General features: G+C 45.0%; 1 protein-coding gene across 1 annotated transcript; it reads left to right on the forward strand.

Moving 5' to 3' along the window:
- Positions 1–624: 624 nt before the first annotated feature.
- Positions 625–18575, forward strand: LOC138600723 (DNA-directed RNA polymerase II subunit RPB1-like). The gene is made up of 30 exons (XM_069672199.1): positions 625–680; positions 4741–4859; positions 6765–6897; positions 7001–7137; positions 7270–7443; positions 7566–7847; positions 7953–8114; positions 8269–8489; positions 8567–8699; positions 8781–8905; positions 9119–9329; positions 9409–9618; positions 9705–9873; positions 9979–10073; positions 10181–10384; positions 10473–10695; positions 10804–10987; positions 11088–11259; positions 11350–11455; positions 11805–12010; positions 12096–12359; positions 12440–12647; positions 12734–12834; positions 12919–13023; positions 13136–13318; positions 13401–13604; positions 13697–13883; positions 13969–14073; positions 14162–14296; positions 16606–18575. The coding sequence occupies exons 2-30, from the start codon at positions 4773–4775 to the stop codon at positions 17490–17492; spliced, it is 5613 nt and encodes a 1870-aa protein (XP_069528300.1). The 5' UTR covers positions 625–680; positions 4741–4772; the 3' UTR covers positions 17493–18575.
- Positions 18576–20124: the final 1549 nt, after the last annotated feature.

A 20124-nucleotide genomic window follows, 5' to 3' on the forward strand; every position in this document is an offset into this window, starting at 1 on the left:
CAGAGTTGTGTGCAGGCTGCTGGGATGTTTGGCTTGTTATTCACTTACTTTAAGTCATTTTACTCTCAAAAAAGTGTGTGTCTTAATAATCATAGAGAGCGGTTTCATTGTTGGAGCTCATTCTCCATTACCTGTGTCTTTTCCCATCTCCTGCTGCTGGTAGGTAAAAAGCAATAAGTAAAAAATAAGTGAAAATCCAAAGAAAAAGAAACAAATCTGAAGCTCAGATGAAGGCGAACAGTCTGAAAAAGAAAGAGACCGTGAGCGAGGAAAATCAAGAGTTACAACTGTAACAAAAGGAGCCAGCTGTAGACGTCTGGTTAAGCTAACGTTTGCTTGTTTGATTACAGTAACTTGCTAACCTTAGCCTAGGCAGATAATGCAATGATATTTTTCAGTTCCTCTGCCATCCCTTCACACACTGGCAATACACAGTGCCCCTTTAAATGTAAGTGTTCTAAACCAAAGAACAGCTGACGCCACATGTAGACATAGTCTTCCTGCCCTCCTCTTACAGTCAGGGGGCAGGGCTAAATCTGCTAGAGGCAGATAGGAAATATCTTGAGCGTGAGTGTGTCAAAGAGGGGTAGATTTTTTGTGTTTATGGACGTGTTTCTCCTTGAATGCTCGTCTCTCTCGGCTCAGACGTGTTGTGCCCCACCACTTACTCACTCTTCAAGGTAAGTTTGACACTTTTTTTTCTGCACTCAGAATCAGATTTGTTGTCATCTTTCCTCCCAAACATTTCTCTCCCTGCTCACCCAACACTCCATCTGCGGTGTTTTTTATTCGGTGTTTCACTTGTCTTTTATCAGCCGAGGGAAAGCCACGTCTGTAAGTTCCCTTCCCAGTCTGTCCATATCTGACTTCCTCACTATCATCCTGTTCCTATGAGTTTCGTTTCTATAAAGTTTGGGTGGGGCATTAAAGCGAAAACCACCTCAGATCTTGCGACTAAGAAAGGTTGGCTTGGTACTGAAACGTATTTCTCAGAACTTCATTGTGTGTCATTTAACATTCATGTTATACTTTATTTCCTTTTTTATTCATTGTCTGGTCTCTACTTCTCAATGCACTCACACACACACACACACACACACTGTATACACTTCACACCAGTCGACAGATCTCTCCACGCCTCCTGCATATTGTCTGCACTCATATTTCTGTCTGATGGAGTCAGTTACTTGCGTAGCATGTTATCGTGAGTATCCACCTGACCCCTCCGTCCACTCCGTCTCTGTCTCCTCCGTCTAACCGGACGCCACTGGTCGCTCTAGCAGCCGAGGCAGTTTTTATCTTCTAATATTGAATGAACCTCATTTTTTTTCTTTTATTGTTTCACTGCAGTAAATTACTCAACATGATTAGAGCATTAATGAAATTAATTAAAAGTTAGTGTAAATAAATGCCTCCAGCTGATACAGCAAACAACTCGCTCACCTGCAAATATAATAACAGAGGGGATAGAGCATAAAAACATTCATAAATAAAATGTTACCTATGTTTGATTAACTCCAAAATCGTTGGCGTGTAGTAGATGGATCGGGGAAGCACAGCTGGTTTGAACTACAATTTGAACATAAAACTAAGTGTTGTATTAACGCAAATAGTAGGGAACATATAAGAAGTAATATTTCTGAGGCAGTTATTTGTTACCTTATTGCCCTGAGAGACATTAATTTTAAACTTTAACAGAGATGAAGGCAGAGAGAGCAGAGCTGAGAGGGGGAGGGAGGGAACCAGAGGAGGCATAGCCGATAGCAGCTAGGACAATGGAGGGAAAACTGGCGAACTAGCGCGCTAACTATCTTACTATCCAGTTCGCTAACTAGCATGCTAGGCTAACGAGCGCGCTAAGCTAACGAGCGCGCTAGGCTAACCAGCATGCTAAAGTTAGCTGATATTAATGTTCAGTGAGACAGTAAAGTCAGTTGAAGAATAAAGCCAGGAGACTGCACTTTAAAGTGACAATTTTAATAATGAGTGCAGATAGGCTTTATTGAGGTTATCAGCTAACATTAAATCAACTGTAAACTAGCATGGAGTAAAGAGCTTCATCTAGGTAGCTAGTTAATAAATGTCACAGAATAAAAACCCCTCAATGATACTTTATCATATTTGTACAGTGAAATGAGTTAAAGATCATGCTGTTTACCACAAGTTATTAAAATAAAGATAAAATATTAATATTAACCTACCATTTCATCCTGTTCAGCCTGCATTTCAGCCTCTGTGAGAGAAGGATCCAGATCGATCCGGTTGAAGCAGGAAAATTAACAAGCCAGCAGTTGGGTCAAAGTGACCCAACCAGCTAATTGGCGGGAATGAACCCCAAATATTCCCTATGACCCAGTCTGAACCACCTAACAATGTGTTTAAAGTCATTAAACAACCCAGAATTATGAGCCAACACAGTTAACCCAACAATGTCATTACAGAAACAACCCAGGTGGTTTATAAAGTACCTGAAAGCCATACTTGAGTAAAAGTACAGATATCAAACCAGAAAATGACTTTGGTAGAAGTAAAAGTCAGCTTTTCTAATATAACTTGAGTAAAAGTCTTAAATTATCTGATTTTTTATACTTAAGCATCAAAAGTATTTTTCTCATATTAATTGTACTTAAGTATTGGAAGCTAAAGCACACGTGAATGATGTTAATAAAAAAGAAAGTGGTCCGAATTTCGAGAGTTATTAACTTTATTCTTCACTGTAAACTTTCAAAAATGGATTCACTTGAAGAGAAACAAGGTCTTCACAACTTAAGATCCAATCTTTAGGATAATCAACCTCTATTTTGATGTTATTTATGCACTCTGCGCCCCTTATTTACATTCAGAACACGTGTCAATCATGTAAAATAATTTGAGGTGTGTACCTCAAATTTGATGCACAGCTGCTATTATTAAACATTTAATGATTAGAGTTGGAGAATAAGTTAAATGCATTTATGGTACAAAAGGTTAATTGTAATATTACAAAGGTTTTTACGCCCTCAACACTGCACGCTCCGTTTACTACTCTGGCCTCATCCGTTCCGCTAACCCCAAGGTCCTTTTCTCCAATATAAACAAACTGTTAAAACCTTCTCACTCCTTCACTGCCGACAAATGCAACTCCTTTCTATCATTCTATCAAACTAAAATCGAAACAATCTACAACCAACTGCCCACTCCCAGCTTCACCCTCCCTGAATCTCCCACTCCCCACCTAACTGACCGGTCACTCTCCCAATTCTCCCTGATCTCCCCTGCCGACCTCCTCAAATCACTGTCTGGCATGAAGACCTCCACCTGCGTCCTGGACCCCATCCCCTCCTCATTAGCCAAAGCCTGTTTTCCTGCTCTCCTCCCCCTTATCCTCACTGTAATCAACACCTCCCTGTCTACTGGCTCTGATCCCCCTGCCCTCAAACTCGCCTCTGTAACACCCATTCTCAAAAAGCCCGGCCTCGATCCTGACATCCCCAACAACTATCGTCCCATCTCCAATCTCCCCTTTCTGTCAAAAATACTGGAACGCACTGTTGCCTCTAAACTCAGAACCCACCTGGACTCCAACCAACTCTACGAACCATTTCAATCCGGCTTCAGATCCCACCACAACACAGAAACTGCCTTAATCAAAGTCACCAACGACCTTCTCCTCGCTTCTGACACTCACTCCCTCAATATCCTCATCCTACTCGACCTCAGTGCTGCCCTTGACCATCAATCACTCCATCCTCCTCAACCGCCTAGAGTCATCCCTCAGCATCACTGGCACCGCCCTCTCCTGGCTCAAATCCTACCTCTCCAACCGCCACCAGTTTATAAGTATCAATAATTCATATTCAAACACAGCCCCTCTCTTTCAAGGTGTCCCTCAAGGTTCGGTGCTTGGCCCCCTCCTCTTTATCCTCTACATGCTTCCCCTTGGTCACATCATCCGACGTCACAGCCTTCACATCCACTGCTATGCCGACGACACCCAGCTGTATATCTCCACCAAACCTCCGTCTGTAACCTTGGTGTCATCTTCGATCAATCCCTCTCATTTCAATGTCACGTCAACCACATCTCAAAAACTGCCTTTTTCCATCTCAGAAACATTGCCCGTCTTCGCCCCTCCCTCTCGTTCTCAGCAGCCGAAACACTCATTCACGTATTCATCACCTCACGACTGGACTACTGCAACAGCATCCTCTACGGCACCTCCTCCAAAATCCTCAATAAACTACAATACACTCCCACTTGCAACCTCAGATCCGCCAACAGCAACCTCCTCACTCCTCTCACCCGATCCAAGCACCTGACCTGGGGGGACAGAGCCTTCTCTATTGCTGCCCCCTCCCTCTGGAACTCCCTTCCCCATCACCTCAGACACTCTCCCTCACTCCCCTCTTTCAAAACTGGACTCAAAACCCACCTTTTCAAATCTGCTTTTAATCTGTGACCATGTGTTTAATTGCACCTTGATTGTTTTATACTGTATATTGCTTTTAATGTCTTTATGTTGTTTTTACATGTAAAGTGTCTTTGAGTACCTTTTAAAGTGCTATATAAATAAAATGTATTTTTATTATTATTATTTGCTGAATCCACACTCATTTAGTCCAATTTTAGACGAAAACTCAAACTGATCGTTTTTACGTGTTTGCTTCAGGTAAAATGAACACTTTAATTTCAGCAGATCTTTCATATAATAAAAGAACAATGAGGAAAAAGCATCTAAAGATTACTTTGGTTTCTCCACAGGCTACTCACCATACTGGTCTCCCACTCCCAGGATGCACGGACCGCCCTCTGGCGACAGTGTATGCCCATTGCGCACGATTAAGAGAGTTCAATTCGGCATCATCAGCCCAGATGAACTTGTAGGTATTATATCATATCTCTTGGACAGATTATACATCACTCTTACAGCTTCTTTACTTATCTTGTTGTTTAACATATTTGGCAAAGACATGGTTCTGTTTACAATGGAAAGTGCTGGCTGTTAGCCTAGCCTAGCTAGCTGTGTCAGGCTGGTGGAGCTTGTGCTAATGGTGCGGTCCATTTGTAACTCGGAAATTCCAACTTCCGAGTTCCCAGTCGGAAATTTCAACTGGAACGCCCCCTGAGGTCGGATTTCCGACTCGGAAAATTGGAGGAACCTCACCAACCCCGACCTCACATCCCCGTGCATCAACAGTAAAAGAAAGCTGTAGTATTAACTGTTTATTATCACTTCTGTCTTATTGTTGTACTGGAACCATAGACTGTACTGGAACCCAGTTCCGAATTCTGACTTCCGAGGTAAATGGAACGCACCATGACTAGCATGTAGCAGGAAGTTTGAAACACTTTAAGCACAACATTATCAAAAAGGATCCATGCTATCACATGAATCAAACCCCCTTTATTACCCATCATCATCTTCCGCTTATCCGCGGCCGGGTCGTGGTGGCAGCAGGCTCAGCAAAGTGACCCAGACATGCCTCTCCCCAGCAATGTTTTCCAGTTCCCCCTGGGGGAAGAAAGCAGAGATGAAATTCTCGGGTCCCGAAACTGAAAAACACAAACAGAATCAGTGACAAAGGACAACCTTGGCGGAGGCCAACACGCATTGGGAACGTGTCTGAGTTTGTGCCGAGGATGCGGACACAGCTCTCATTTTCGTTATACCAATGTACCAATGGCCAAATTACTCATACTCCTGCCATACCCCCCGCAGGACCCTCGGGGGGCACGATCTCAGGCCTTCTCCAAGTCCACAAAACACATGTAGACTTAATGAGCAAATTCCCATGCCCCCCCAAGCAGCCCTGCTAGGGTAAAGAGTTGGTCCACTGTTCCGAAGCCAGTTCGGAATCTGCATTGCTCCTGTATCAGTATCTGAGGTTCGACGATCGGCTGGAGCCTCCTTTCCAACACCCTGGAATAAACTTTACCCGGGAGGCTGAGAAGTGTTATACCCCGTTAATTGGGACAAACCCTGCAGTCCCCCTTTTTAAAAAAAAAAAAAAGAAGGGAACCACCACCCCGGCCTGCCATTCCACAGGATATGTCCCACACCTCCATGTGACATTGAAGAGAAGTGTCAGCCAAGACGGCCCCACAATGTCCAGAGCCTTAAGCATCTCAGGGCAAATCTCATCTACAGCAGGCACCTTGCCACTGAGGAGCTTCTTGACTACCTCAGCAGCCTCTGCCACGGATATAGATAAGGCTTCCTCTGGATCTTCAGGCTCTGCCTCCTCATCAGAGGACGTGTTGGTGTGGTTCAGGAGTTCCTCAAAGTGTTCCTTCCACTGTAAGCCTCCCCCGCCATCTGATCCAATTCACCACTAGGTGGAAATCAGTTGACAGCTCTGCTCCACTCTTCACACGAGAGTCCAAAACATACTGCCGCAGATCTGATGATACGACCACAAAGTCGTTCTATGATCTAGGGCCTAGTCTGTTCTGTTACCAGGTACACTTATGAACAACCCTATGTTCAAGCAAGGTGTTTGTTATGGCCAATCCAGTATCCAGTATCCGATCCAGTAGTTTTATTCTCTAAGTCCTTACAGCTGTGAATTGATGGATATTTTTACGCTGAATATTGGGTGATAGTGTGAATACATTTTGACTCTGTCACAGATGTCGGTGAATGGTAGTAAAAATTAACTGTCAGCTGATAAAAAATGCATGCACCATTACAGATATTTTTATTCATACACTGACCGGGAAATAAACTGATGAATAATGTTGCATTTAGTATCAACAACTGACATACATGATGTCTTTCTCCCCAGAAACGGATGTCAGTTACAGAAGGGGGAATCAAATACCCCGAAACAACAGAAGGAGGACGTCCTAAACTTGGTGGCCTTATGGACCCAAGACAAGGGGTCATAGAACGATCCGGAAGATGTCAGACATGTGCAGGTATGGGGTTTTGTTAGCACTCCATGCTAAAATGTGTAATTGACCACTTTATTGCTATCCCTATGTGAAAAGAACTTAATGATGTGAAGCTTTGTTCCCTCAGGCAACATGACAGAATGTCCAGGCCACTTTGGACACATAGAACTGGCAAAGCCAGTTTTCCATGTCGGCTTCGTAACAAAGATAATGAAGGTTCTTCGATGTGTCTGCTTCTTTTGCTCTAAGCTATTAGTGGATTCTGTAAGTATTTCGGCATATTAAAATACATACCATTAAAAATCCACCGATGTTTAATCATGAAGCTATAATTTAAGTCTTGTTTTAAGTTTCCAGTTTTGATTTTTAACTTTCACCCTTTGCTGTTTCCCCCAGAACAATCCAAAGATCAAAGACATCCTGATAAAATCTAAAGGGCAGCCCAGGAAGCGTTTGACTCACGTTTATGAGTTGTGCAAAGGGAAAAACATCTGTGAAGGCGGAGAGGAGATGGACAACAAATTTGGAATGGAACAACAGGAGACAGAGGAGGACATCACCAAGGAGAAGGTATTTGGGTGGAGTCCTTGAGTCATCGCTAATAGGCGTTTTGGCTCTCAACACTCACTGCTCTGCTAACTTATTATCTGCTTCTCACTCTTTTCTCACCCCTCACTCTGTGACCTACACAGGGCCACGGTGGCTGCGGGCGCTACCAGCCAAGAATCAGACGCTCTGGCTTGGAGCTCTTCGCTGAGTGGAAGCACGTTAATGAGGATTCGCAGGAGAAGAAAATCCTGCTGAGCGCAGAGCGTGTGCACGAGATCTTCAAGCGCATCTCAGATGAGGAGGACGTCATCTTGGGCATGGACCCCAAGTTCTCCCGACCAGAATGGATGATTGTAACTGTGTTGCCTGTGCCTCCACTGGCTGTGAGGCCCGCTGTAGTCATGCAGGGCTCTGCTCGCAACCAGGTAAAGTTACAGTGTTTTTAAGCTGCATATTTTTAATGAATAATTTAATGCTGTACAAAAATCATACTGATCACAGTAATTCACCAATTAACTTCTGTCTCAAAGGATGACTTGACCCACAAACTTGCTGACATCGTCAAAATCAACAATCAGCTGAGAAGAAACGAGCAGAGCAGAGCGGCTGCTCACGTCATAGCTGAGGATGTTAAACTGCTTCAGTTCCATGTTGCCACCATGGTGGACAACGAGTTGCCAGGCCTGCCGAGGGTATGTATGCCCTTCCTCAACACCTTAAACATCCAGTTCGATTTCTCATGCACACGATTCAGTGGAGTCTCAGCCCAGTCGTAGCTGCTTTAAAAGTTTGCTGGAGTATATTTCTTGTTTTACTAAGTGCTTACACTATGATTTCCTTTCACAGGCAAAGCAAAAGTCCGGCCGCCCTCTGAAATCCATAAAACAGCGTCTAAAGGGGAAGGAGGGGCGAGTCCGAGGTGACCTGATGGGGAAGCGTGTGAACTTCTCGGCCCGAACTGTCATCACCCCGGACCCCAACCTGCAAATCGACCAAGTGGGCGTACCACAATCCATCGCAGCCAACATGACCTTCCCAGAAATCGTCACACCCTTTAACATCGACAGGTACTAAATTAACTTTATGTACAAAAAACAGTTTTATGAAACGTTATGTCAATTAATTCATTACGTTACCATCTTAGACTACAAGAGCTGGTGCGAAGAGGGAACAGCAAGTACCCAGGCGCCAAATACATCTTCCGCGACAATGGAGAAAGAATTGACCTGCAATCCAACCCCAAACCAAGTGACCTTCATCTGCAGACTGGCTACAAGGCAAGCTCATAATAAAGATCAGACTTATAACACTTAAGTTTATTTTAATATGGACTCAAGCTGACGTTTCTCTGTGTGCAGGTGGAAAGACACATGTGCGATGGCGACATCGTCGTCTTCAACCGACAGCCTTCACTACATAAAATGTCCATGATGGGGCACAGAGTTCGGATTCTGCCGTGGTCCACATTTCGACTCAACCTCAGGTAACAAGTATAAACAAGACCTTACTATTTTTATGATTTCCCCCCCCCCCTTAAAATGGGCACTAACCTTTTATAGAAATAACTTTTGATGATTTTAAGCAATTAAGAAGCCATTTTTAAATAGAACTGATGCTGCATTATAGGGATTTCCTCCTGACTTAAAATAGTTATGGTGTAGCAAGTCTAACCTTTTTTCCTCTAATCTACCTCCAGTGTGACAACCCCATACAATGCTAACTTTAACGGGGATGAGATGAACCTCCACCTCCCTCAGTCCCTGGAGACGAGGGCAGAGATCCAGGAACTGGCCATGGTGCCGCGTATGATCGTCACTCCCCAGTCCAACAGGCCTGTCATGGGTATCGTGCAGGACACGCTCACAGCCGTCCGCAAATTCACCAAAAGAGACGTCTTCTTAGAGAGGGTATGGAGATGTGACAAGTTCCATAGCAGCTGCTTTTCTGCCCCGAAAGGCTCCTACATGACGTGTTTCTCCTCCACAGGGTGAAGTGATGAACCTCCTCATGTTCCTGTCCACATGGGACGGGAAAGTGCCTCAGCCGGCCATCCTCAAGCCGCGTCCTCTGTGGACGGGAAAGCAGATCTTCAGCCTCATCATTCCTGGTCACATCAATGTGATCCGCACACACAGCACCCACCCGGACGAAGAAGACAGCGGCCCTTACAAACACATCTCACCCGGGGACACGAAGGTACATTCCCTGATTCATTCTGCACAGATTAAAGAATATAAATTGAGCCCACGATGCATGTGACACCACATTCTGCTTGACCACAGGTCATAGTGGAGAACGGCGAGTTGATCATGGGAATCCTGTGCAAGAAATCTCTGGGAACGTCAGCCGGGTCCCTCATCCACATCTCCTACCTGGAGATGGGCCACGACATCACCAGACTCTTCTACTCCAACATTCAGACTGTGGTCAACAACTGGCTGCTCATCGAGGGTAAGGAAACAGTAAAGCGCTCGTGTATTTGTTGATATATTTTAGTGTAAGTGAATGGTGTGTTTGTCTTTATATTTATAAGTTTACTCTTGTGTTCTTCTTCAGGTCATTCCATTGGTATTGGGGACTCCATTGCTGATGCCAAGACGTACCTCGACATCCAGAACACCATCAAGAAAGCCAAACAGGATGTGATAGAAGTAAGCACAAAGCGTTTTAATGTCACTAACATCTCTAAAACACAGAAAAACCCTTATTCAGTTGATTATGTAGAGAGAAGTTACGTCATTTGTCTTTTGTGTGCCAGGTCATCGAGAAAGCCCACAACAACGAGCTGGAGCCGACCCCCGGTAACACCCTGAGGCAGACCTTCGAGAACCAGGTGAATCGTATCCTGAACGACGTTCGTGACAAAACGGGATCCTCCGCCCAGAAGTCTCTGTCGGAGTACAACAACTTCAAGTCCATGGTGGTGGCTGGTTCCAAAGGATCAAAGATTAACATCTCACAGGTAAAATAATCCACCAAAGTATCATGAGCAGATGGAAACAGGGGTTTTATATGTTTGATATTTGACGTTCTCCTTCCCCTGTATTCAGGTTATTGCCGTGGTGGGGCAGCAGAACGTTGAGGGTAAACGAATCCCCTTCGGCTTCAAACACCGCACGCTGCCTCACTTCATCAAGGATGACTACGGTCCTGAAGGCAGAGGTTTTGTGGAGAACTCCTACCTGGCCGGTTTGACGCCGACAGAGTTCTTCTTCCACGCCATGGGAGGCAGAGAGGGTCTGATCGACAGGGCTGTCAAGACTGCTGAGACTGGTAAGAACAGGAAGCTACGTGACAGGGAGAGAGAACTACACACACAGGTCTAAAAGGCATTTAAATGGATTGTCTTTGGTTTTTCATGTTGTAAATCTGTTTTACCAGGTTACATCCAGCGTCGTCTGATCAAATCTATGGAGTCGGTGATGGTGAAGTACGACGGCACGGTGCGTAACTCCATCAACCAGGTGGTTCAACTGCGTTACGGTGAGGACGGCCTGGCAGGAGAGAACGTCGAGTTCCAAAACGTGGCGACGCTCAAACCCTCAAACAAGGCCTTTGAAAAGAAGTAAGACACACAGTCCTATTTGGCTCAGTTTCCAAATATATGTACATTATCAAGCTCAGAAATCAGTGGCTTAGCTCGTGTTATTTTCTTTAATTTGCAGGTTCAAGTTTGATTGCACCAACGAGCGAGCGCTGAGGCGGATGCTCCAGGAAGACGTCGTGAAAGACGTCCTGACAAATGCCCACGTGCAGAGTGCCTTGGAGAGGGAGTTTGACAAAATGAAGGAGGACAGGGAGGTCCTGCGAGCCATTTTCCCCACTGGCGACAGTAAGGTACGTGTGTGCTCACATTTGGAGACACACTTGTGCTCTTTGGTACATTCTTTATACTCACATCCTGCAATTTCCTCTCCTCGCCGGCAGGTGGTGCTGCCATGCAACTTGGCCAGAATGATTTGGAACGCTCAGAAGATTTTCCGCATCAACACTCGGACCCCAACAGACCTCAATCCTCTACGGGTGGTCGACGGTAAACTCTCTTTACCAAATACTAACACACCATCAGTGAGACTTTTCTCTTGGGTATATGCTTACTTGAAGGGTTTTGTGAACCATGTGGAAAAAGAATGGATGTAGAATTAGGGCTCGGAGGTCATAGCTTCAGGTCCTCCTTAAAGCCACATAAATCCATATGGATTTACAAAACAAGTTGAACAGTTAAAGTTCAAGTCCTATCCATAGCACTATTTACAAACAAAATTTTGTTCTGTATTTACAGTAAAATACAAAACTGTTGAAGAGGAAAAGGTGTAATGTTTTGGATTTCTGTGTCAGCACAACAAAACTCCCAAATGTAAAGACTTTTCGTGGATCCTCAGGTGTTCATGAGCTGAGTAAGAAGCTGGTGATCGTGAACGGCGAAGACCCGCTGAGCAGACAGGCGCAGCAGAGCGCCACCCTGCTCTTCAACATCCACCTGCGCTCCACGCTCTGCTCCAAACGCATGACCGAGGAGTTCCGCCTGTCCACGGAGGCGTTCGACTGGCTGCTGGGAGAGATCGAGACCAAATTTAACCAGTCCATCGTGAGTTTACAATCTAGTTTGAGTTGTCCAAGATATCTCAGGTAGACTTTTACACTTTAATCACACATTTTCTTCCCGTTCACAGGTCCACCCAGGTGAGATGGTCGGCGCTCTGGCTGCTCAGTCGCTGGGAGAGCCTACCACCCAGATGACCCTCAACACTATCCACTACGCCGGTATCTCAGCCAAGGACGTAACGCTGGGTGTGCCTCGTCTTAAGGAGTTGATCAACATCTCCAAGAGGCCCAAGACACCCTCGCTGACTGTGTTCCTGCTGGGTCAGGCTGCACGCGACGCTGAGAGGGCAAAGGACATCCTGTGTCGACTGGAGCACACCACACTGCGAAAGGTGGGTGATAAAATAGTTGGACAGCTCTTCCTAAAGTTCGCAAATAATGTCAAAGACTAATATAACCTTGTTTTTCATAGGTGACGGTGAACACAGCCATCTACTACGACCCGAACCCTCAGAACACGGTGGTGGCCGAGGACCAGGAGTGGGTGAACGTGTACTATGAGATGCCCGACTTTGATGTGACGCGCATCTCACCGTGGCTGCTGCGCATCGAGCTCGACCGCAAACACATGACTGATCGCAAGCTGACTATGGAGCAGATTGCAGAGAAGATCAACGCAGGTAGGTTGTGTTCAAATATGCTCATTCTTTAAAAGAAACAAGGTGGTTTTTCCTTTAAAAGACACTTTGTTTTGTTTCCCTGCAAGGTTTCGGAGATGATCTGAACTGTATCTTCAATGACGACAACGCTGAGAAGCTCGTCCTGCGAATCAGAGTCACGAACAGCGATGAGAACACGTTCCAAGAGGCGAGCAGCGACTTTATATCCAGAGGAAATTAATGCACATTTGTTACTTTCTATTTATTAAATGTGAACATTTGTTTTGTCTAGGATGAGGAGGTGGTGGACAAAATGGACGACGACGTGTTCCTCAGGTGCATCGAGTCCAACATGCTGACGGACATGACCCTGCAGGGCATCGAGCAGATCAGCAAGGTAACAGACTGACGCAAACACAAACATACCCGTAATAAGATTTACACCGCAGGGATGACTGCTGATCTTGTAAGAACGTGTCATCAGTCACATACTTACCTGTGGCCTCCAGGTGTACATGCACTTGCCCCAGACTGACAATAAGAAGAAGATCATCATCACAGAGGACGGAGAGTTCAAGGCCCTGCAGGAGTGGATCCTCGAGACGGACGGAGTGAGCCTCATGAGGGTCCTCAGCGAGAAGGACGTAGATCCTGTCAGAACCACCTCCAACGACATCGTGGAGATCTTCACGGTACTGAAGCAGTGAAATGGTTTTATCTTACCTGTGCAATTACAGCTGATTTTTAAGATATTAATTATTATCTGTTATGAAGGTGTTGGGTATTGAAGCCGTGCGAAAGGCCCTGGAGAGGGAGTTGTACCACGTCATCTCCTTTGACGGCTCCTACGTCAACTACCGTCACTTGGCTCTGCTCTGCGACACCATGACGTGCCGCGGTCACTTGATGGCCATCACACGTCACGGCATCAACCGGCAAGACACAGGACCGCTCATGAAGTGTTCCTTTGAGGAGACGGTGAGAATCAATGAAGTCACCATTAGAAACTCTATGGTCATTTTTAGATGCAGAAAAAGGGCTTATTTAAATAACTGAATTTCCTCCTCCAGGTGAATGTGTTGATGGAGGCGTCATCCCACGGTGAGAGTGACCCCATGAAGGGTGTATCGGAGAACATCATGCTCGGCCAGCTCGCCCCCGCCGGTACAGGATGCTTCGACCTGCTGTTGGATGCTGAGAAGTGTAAACATGGCATGGAGATTCCTGCAAACATACCTGGCATCAGCGTCGCAGGACGTAAGTGGAGAGACGTTTCTGAATTGTTTAGCAGATATAGTGTGAGAGGTATGACATTAATGTTCTCTGTCCGTTCTATTTGCAGCCACTGGAATGTTCCTCGGTGCCGTGCCGAGTCCCATGTCACCTGCCATGGACCCCTGGAACACAGAAGCAACACCTGCATATGGTGCCTGGTCCCCCAGTGTTGGTGAGTGTACATGAGTGTAGAAAATGCTTCTCTGTCCCTTTTCTTTGTGAGCCTGATTTACTGAGTTGTTGTTTTTTTTCTTCTCCAGGAAGCGGCATGACACCTGGAGCAGCTGGTTTCTCTCCCAGTGCGGCATCAGATGCAAGTGGCTTCTCTCCAGGCTACTCCCCAGCCTGGTCTCCAGGGTCTCCAGGACCTGCAAGCCCATACATCCCATCTCCAGGTTAGACACTGCAGAAATCTTTAGGATACTGTTTGTTTAAAAAATTGTTAAAGTAATATAGACATCCATTACAACTTACATACGCACCTATAAAAACAGATTTTTGATACTCTCAATGAGTTATCTCCAGCTCAAGTTAGCTAAAGGGATTTGGTAGCCGATGTTGACTCATTTGCTTATTTTGCTCATGCAGTGGCAAACAGTAATACTCTTTCAAATGTAAAACATTGAGGACTCACTATAGTATCATGAAATACCTTTGTTGCATCTATTAAGCAAGAAACCCAAACATTCAATGGTTTCTGCATCGTAAATAATTGATGAATGAACTGGCAAATCAAATACATTGAGCTGGGTTATCTGCAAGTTACAGAATCAATATTCTGGACACACTTTCGCAAGAAAAGAAAGTAGAGCCCAACCGATTTTATCAGTTAACATCTTATCGGCTGATTTTTGCACTTCACATATATATCGGTAATGGCACATTTATCCTCTGATATGCTTCGATCCAAATTATTTAGTTTTTTTGCAGTGCTGTGAGATAAAGCCATTACACCTCCTGAAAACCGAGACCATCATTTCAATTTTGACATCATGAGAGCCAGATTCTAGCTTTCACTTCTAATCTCTAGCTGTACGCAGGAAATGAAACAGCCACCTCACTCATGGTTAAAACTATAAACCAGCACAAAAATGACAATTACCAACATATGCAGAACATATGTTCTAACCAGACACATTTAGAACACGAACAAAATATTTTTTTGCATTTTGGAACATAAATAGCAAACTTAACAACTTAAACTGCTCATTCAGCACTGGGCGGCAAGCATGATGGGAAATGAGGACGTCCCTATCGCTGCCAGAGTGTGCGTCCCAGCTGAGCAGAGCAGCACACACAGCAGGGGAAGCATTTGGAAGTATTATCTTTCCCATACAGAACGAAACATTGTGAACAAGAAACGTTAAAATCACAGTAATCAGCCAAAGAAACCTTGCTTTCAGAGCACCGCTGTTTCTACCCTCTGCGCATCTAAACTGCGCAGACGAGATCCCGTGTGCACAGTCCGGCTCTCAATTAGTTTTAATTTCGATAATAACGAAGGCACGGGAGCTTTAAGCTTTATTGTCTGCTAGTTTCTCAGCGGTTATGCTCTGAACGACAAGCTTACACGTCTACACCTCCGTACAACCCCGCAGGGTTTTGTTTTAATAAGTAATCGTCGCGCTGCTGCCAGGTGTGTGCGTCTGTCTCCTCCTGGTCTCCTCCGCCCTCCGTCACAACTGCAGCTCTTTGCAGCAGCGAGACACACGCGCGCGGACTGTTCTCATTCACAGAACGGCAAATATGACGTTTTGTGAAGTCCCTTTCACGTCTCATAAAGATGTTAAAGTTACGATGTTACGGTGCTACAGACAGACAGAGAGCAGAGCAGAGAGACAGCCATGTCACCGTGATGCTACGTGTTGATTGAGTCCCGACCTGCGGACTGTTGGCTGAGCTCCAGACCTCTGCCCCGCGATAGACAGTCCATAGATCGTCCAAAATGTCCCAAACAGAGCAGAATAATAAGAATAGAAACACAGAAAAAGGGCAGATCCTCTGCAGATACAGACACACTTACACTTCTCCTGGATTATGATGTGAATTTATCTGGAATATTTAATATGGAAAATCGTGAAGCCTTTTATTACTTTTATTAACAGTATCAGTATGTCAAATGAGCTGGTCTGTGTTTGTGACTTTTATCTTCAGCAGCACCGTGTGAAGGTGGGAAAAACAAGACAATCATTTTTGTTCCTACTTTGTGTTTTTGTGTTTTGTGTTTAATTTGATATTTTATTTTGGTGCTATTTAAGTTGCTACAGAAACACTATTTTATTTGAATTTTGTATGTCATGCAAATGTGACAATAACTTTTCAGATTTGGAATTTTAATATTTTAATTTCAGATACATTTTGAACATATGTGAATATATCGGCCGATATATCGATATCGGAATTTTTTTACTCCCGAATATCGGAATCGGCATCGGCCCCAAAAATCCAATATCGGTTGTGCTCTAAAAGAAAGCTATATACATCACATTTCATACATACATACATTCATACATGTAAGGTGCCTTACAGAGGAAGTTAAAGCATTAAAATTTACATTTAAAAACGAGTCACAAAAAACAGGATTAAATCAAATAAGGTCCAAATCACTTGAATCAACAGGAAAAAGTAGTTGTCCCAGTATGGATCCCTGAGGAACTCCTAAAGCCTTTTTTAACCTTAATAGTTATTCTGTGTTCATTTTCAGGTGACAACTACTCCCCCACCTACCCAGCCTATGAGCCTTGCTTTCCCGGAGGCTACAACCCACAGAGCCCCGGCTGCTCACCAACGTCTCACTCTGTCTCCTGCACCTCCCCCAAATACACCCCGACTTCACCCTCATACAGCCCCAGCTCCCCGGAGTATACTCCCACCTCTCCCAAATACTCCCCCACCTCGTCGAAGTACTCCCCGACATCTCCAAAGTACTCGCCCACTTCTCCCACCTACTCCCCAACAACTCCAAAATACAGCCCCACCTCTCCCAAATACTCCCCTACCTCCCCCAATTACACCCCAACTTCACCCTCATACAGCCCCAGCTCCCCGGAGTATACTCCCACCTCTCCCAAATACTCCCCCACCTCGCCGAAGTACTCCCCAACATCTCCAAAGTACTCGCCCACTAGTCCCACCTACAACCCACCAACTCCAAAATACAGCTCCACCTCTCCTACCTACTCCCCCACCTCCCCTACCTACCCCCTAACTTCACCCTCATACAGCCCCAGCTCCCCGGAGTATACTCCCACCTCTCCAAAATACTCCCCCACCTCGCCAAAGTACTCCCCGACATCTCCAAAGTACTCGCCCACTTCTCCCACTTATTCCCCAACAACTCCAAAATACAGCCCCACCTCTCCTACCTACTCCCCCACCTCCCCTACCTACACCCCTACCAGCCCCAAATACTCCCCAACCTCTCCTACTTACTCCCCAACTTCACCCAAGTACTCTCCCACGTCTCCTACGTACTCACCAACTAGTCCTAAAGGCTCCACGTACAGCCCAAATTCTCCAGGATACAGCCCCACCTCCCCGACCTACAGCCCGGCAATCAGCCCCGATGACAGCGACGAGGAGAACAACTGATGAGCTGCGGAGGAGAAGAGGAGGAAGATGAGGAAACCCCGTCACCTCACCTGAAGGACAGCTTCTTTTAACCAGCTGGAGGTGGCGGTGCTTCAAGCTATGGGGTTCCCATTGGGATTGTTTTTCTTATTCCTATTGGACCTCTACAGCTCCAGTCTCGACCATCTGAGCCCCCCACCACCTGTACCACAAGAAATTAAAGCTATTAAGTGAAAGAACTGCTTCAAATTAAGGGGGTGCGGTGCAGATGTGGTGAACACAAAACGGGGAGAAAACGTCCCTTTTTAACTTTATAGTGTACTGCATCCAGTCTCTCTCTCATTCTCTAAATGTTGGGTGTATAGTCGTGGAAAAGCGTACATATTGCCAAAAGCCTTTTGAGAAGTGGATTGTATTCATCACTAAAGAGAAGTTAAGGTTTAGACTTTGTTTACTGCATATTTCACCAAGGTGTTTCTTGTTAGACCTTTTGCTGCTTTTGTAAAACTACAGTTGCTGCCAGTTTCGGGGGCGTTTTGCGGATCAAAGACGGGGCTTTAGGTGTCAGAAGGATGTTGGAAAAGCAGAAGTACATGCATGATAGGAGAGAGAAACTGGCCTGCAGGAATAAAAGTCACTCTTGAACACCATTTGACTACATAGGTGTGTGTACCCATCGCCTTCCCCTCTCACGCCCCAAAGACAAATACCTGAAAGATGTCATGACACCCACCAGCATCCCTTGTCCTCTACCATTTTTTGGAGACTTGTGCATCAAAAAGAAAAACACCGAAGCCCCAGACATTGTGATATTCTGTCCACTCTGCTTGCATCGAATCCTGTCGTCTTAATCGTGCTGTCCAGTCAATTCAGAAAACACCAGGACTCCTGGGGTCGTGTGAACGTGCGAGTGAGCGTGTGCAGGAAGTGTGCGTCCGAGGGCGAGACAGGGTTTCAAACTGAGGAAAGACTTCACGTGTCTGGGCAAAGGAAGGTTCAACTTGAAATTGCCATTGTATAGAAATCGATTCATTATCTCATTCTCTGTATCTTTGTTCTGTTTGTTTTTTGACTTGGAAAAAAATGAATAAAAGTTTTACTACACGTCTGTTTCTGTCTTTTTTTATATGTCACTCAACTTTAGCTTTAAATATACAAACTGAACATGCTAATGAGGCCAGTTTTGTTACACAACAGATGCTACATTTCCATTTCATATAGTAATTTTGGGGGGGGGGGGGGGGGGGGAATTAACGTTTATTTGACTGAAAGCCACTTAAGATGTACTTTATTGATCGCTGAGGGGAAATTCAATGTTTACAAACATGCTACACACATGAGCCCGAAATACTGACATGCACAAACAGGACTTTGTGGACATGCATTGATGGAGAGACGTCAGAGTGAGGGGGCTGCATATGAATATGCCCCTTTAAATGTAAGTAGAACAGGTAGAACAGCTGACGCCACATGTAGGCATAGTTCTCCTGCCCTCCTCTTACAATCAGGGGGCAGGGCTAAATCTGCGAGAGGCAGGTAGGAAATATCCTGAGCGTGAGTGTGTCAAAGAGGTGTGTTTATGGACGTGTTTCTCCTTGAATGCTCATCTCTCTCGGCTCAGACGTGTTGTGCCCCACCGCTTACTCACTCTTCAAGGTAAGTTTGACACTTTTTTTTCTGCACTCAGAATCAGATTTGTTGTCATCTTTCCTCCCAAACATTTCTCTCCCTGCTCACCCAACACTCCATCTGCGGTGTTTTTTATTTGGTGTTTCACTTGTCTTTTATCAGCCGAGGGAAAGCCACATCTGTAAGTTCCTTTCCCAGTCTGTCCATATCTGACTTCCTCACTATCATCCTGTTCCTATGAGTTTCGTTTCTATAAAGTTTGGGTGGGGCATTAAAGCGAAAACCACCTCAGATCTTGCGACTAAGAAAGGTTGGCTTGGTACTGAAACGTATTTCTCAGAACTTCATTGTGTGTCATTTAACATTCATGTTATACTTTATTTCCTTTTTTATTCATTGTCTGGTCTCTACTTCTCAATGCACTCACACACACACACTGTATACAGTTCACACCAGTCGACAGATCTCTCCACGCCTCCTGCATATGGTCTGCACTCATATTTCTGTCTGACGGAGTCAGTTACTTGCGTAGCATGTGATCTTGAGTATCCACCTGACCCCTCCGTCCACTCCGTCTCTGTCTCCTCCGTCTAACCGGACGCCACTGGTCGCTCTAGCAGCCGAGGCAGTTTTTATCTTCTAATATTGAATGAACCTCATTTTTTTTCTTTTATTGTTTCACTGCAGTAAATTACTCAACATGATTAGAGCATTAATGAAATTAATTAAAAGTTAGTGTAAATAAATGCCTCCAGCTGATACAGCAAACAACTCGCTCACCTGCAAATATAATAACAGAGGGGATAGAGCATAAAAACATTCATAAATAAAATGTTACCTATGTTTGATTAACTCCAAAATCGTTGGCGTGTAGTAGATGGATCGGGGAAGCACAGCTGGTTTGAACTACAATTTGAACATAAAACTAAGTGTTGTATTAACGCAAATAGTAGGGAACATATAAGAAGTAATATTTCTGAGGCAGTTTTTTGTTACCTTATTGCCCTGAGAGACATTAATTTTA

This window comes from Semicossyphus pulcher, unplaced genomic scaffold (assembly GCF_022749685.1).
Source record: "Semicossyphus pulcher isolate SPU_LCO1_2020_fin unplaced genomic scaffold, fSemPul1.0.p SCAF_21, whole genome shotgun sequence".
Classification (NCBI taxonomy): domain Eukaryota; kingdom Metazoa; phylum Chordata; class Actinopteri; order Labriformes; family Labridae; genus Semicossyphus; species Semicossyphus pulcher.

Bases quoted from the DNA above. Each gene is read 5' to 3' on its own strand.
- LOC138600723 (XM_069672199.1), top strand. From the start codon at position 4,773: ATGCACGGACCGCCCTCTGGCGACAGTGTATGCCCATTGCGCACGATT. The intron at 4,860-6,764 runs GTAGGTATTATA...CTTTCTCCCCAG, and splicing joins TCATCAGCCCAGATGAACTT to AAACGGATGTCAGTTACAGA. The intron at 13,024-13,135 runs GTAACAGACTGA...TGTGGCCTCCAG, and splicing joins GCATCGAGCAGATCAGCAAG to GTGTACATGCACTTGCCCCA.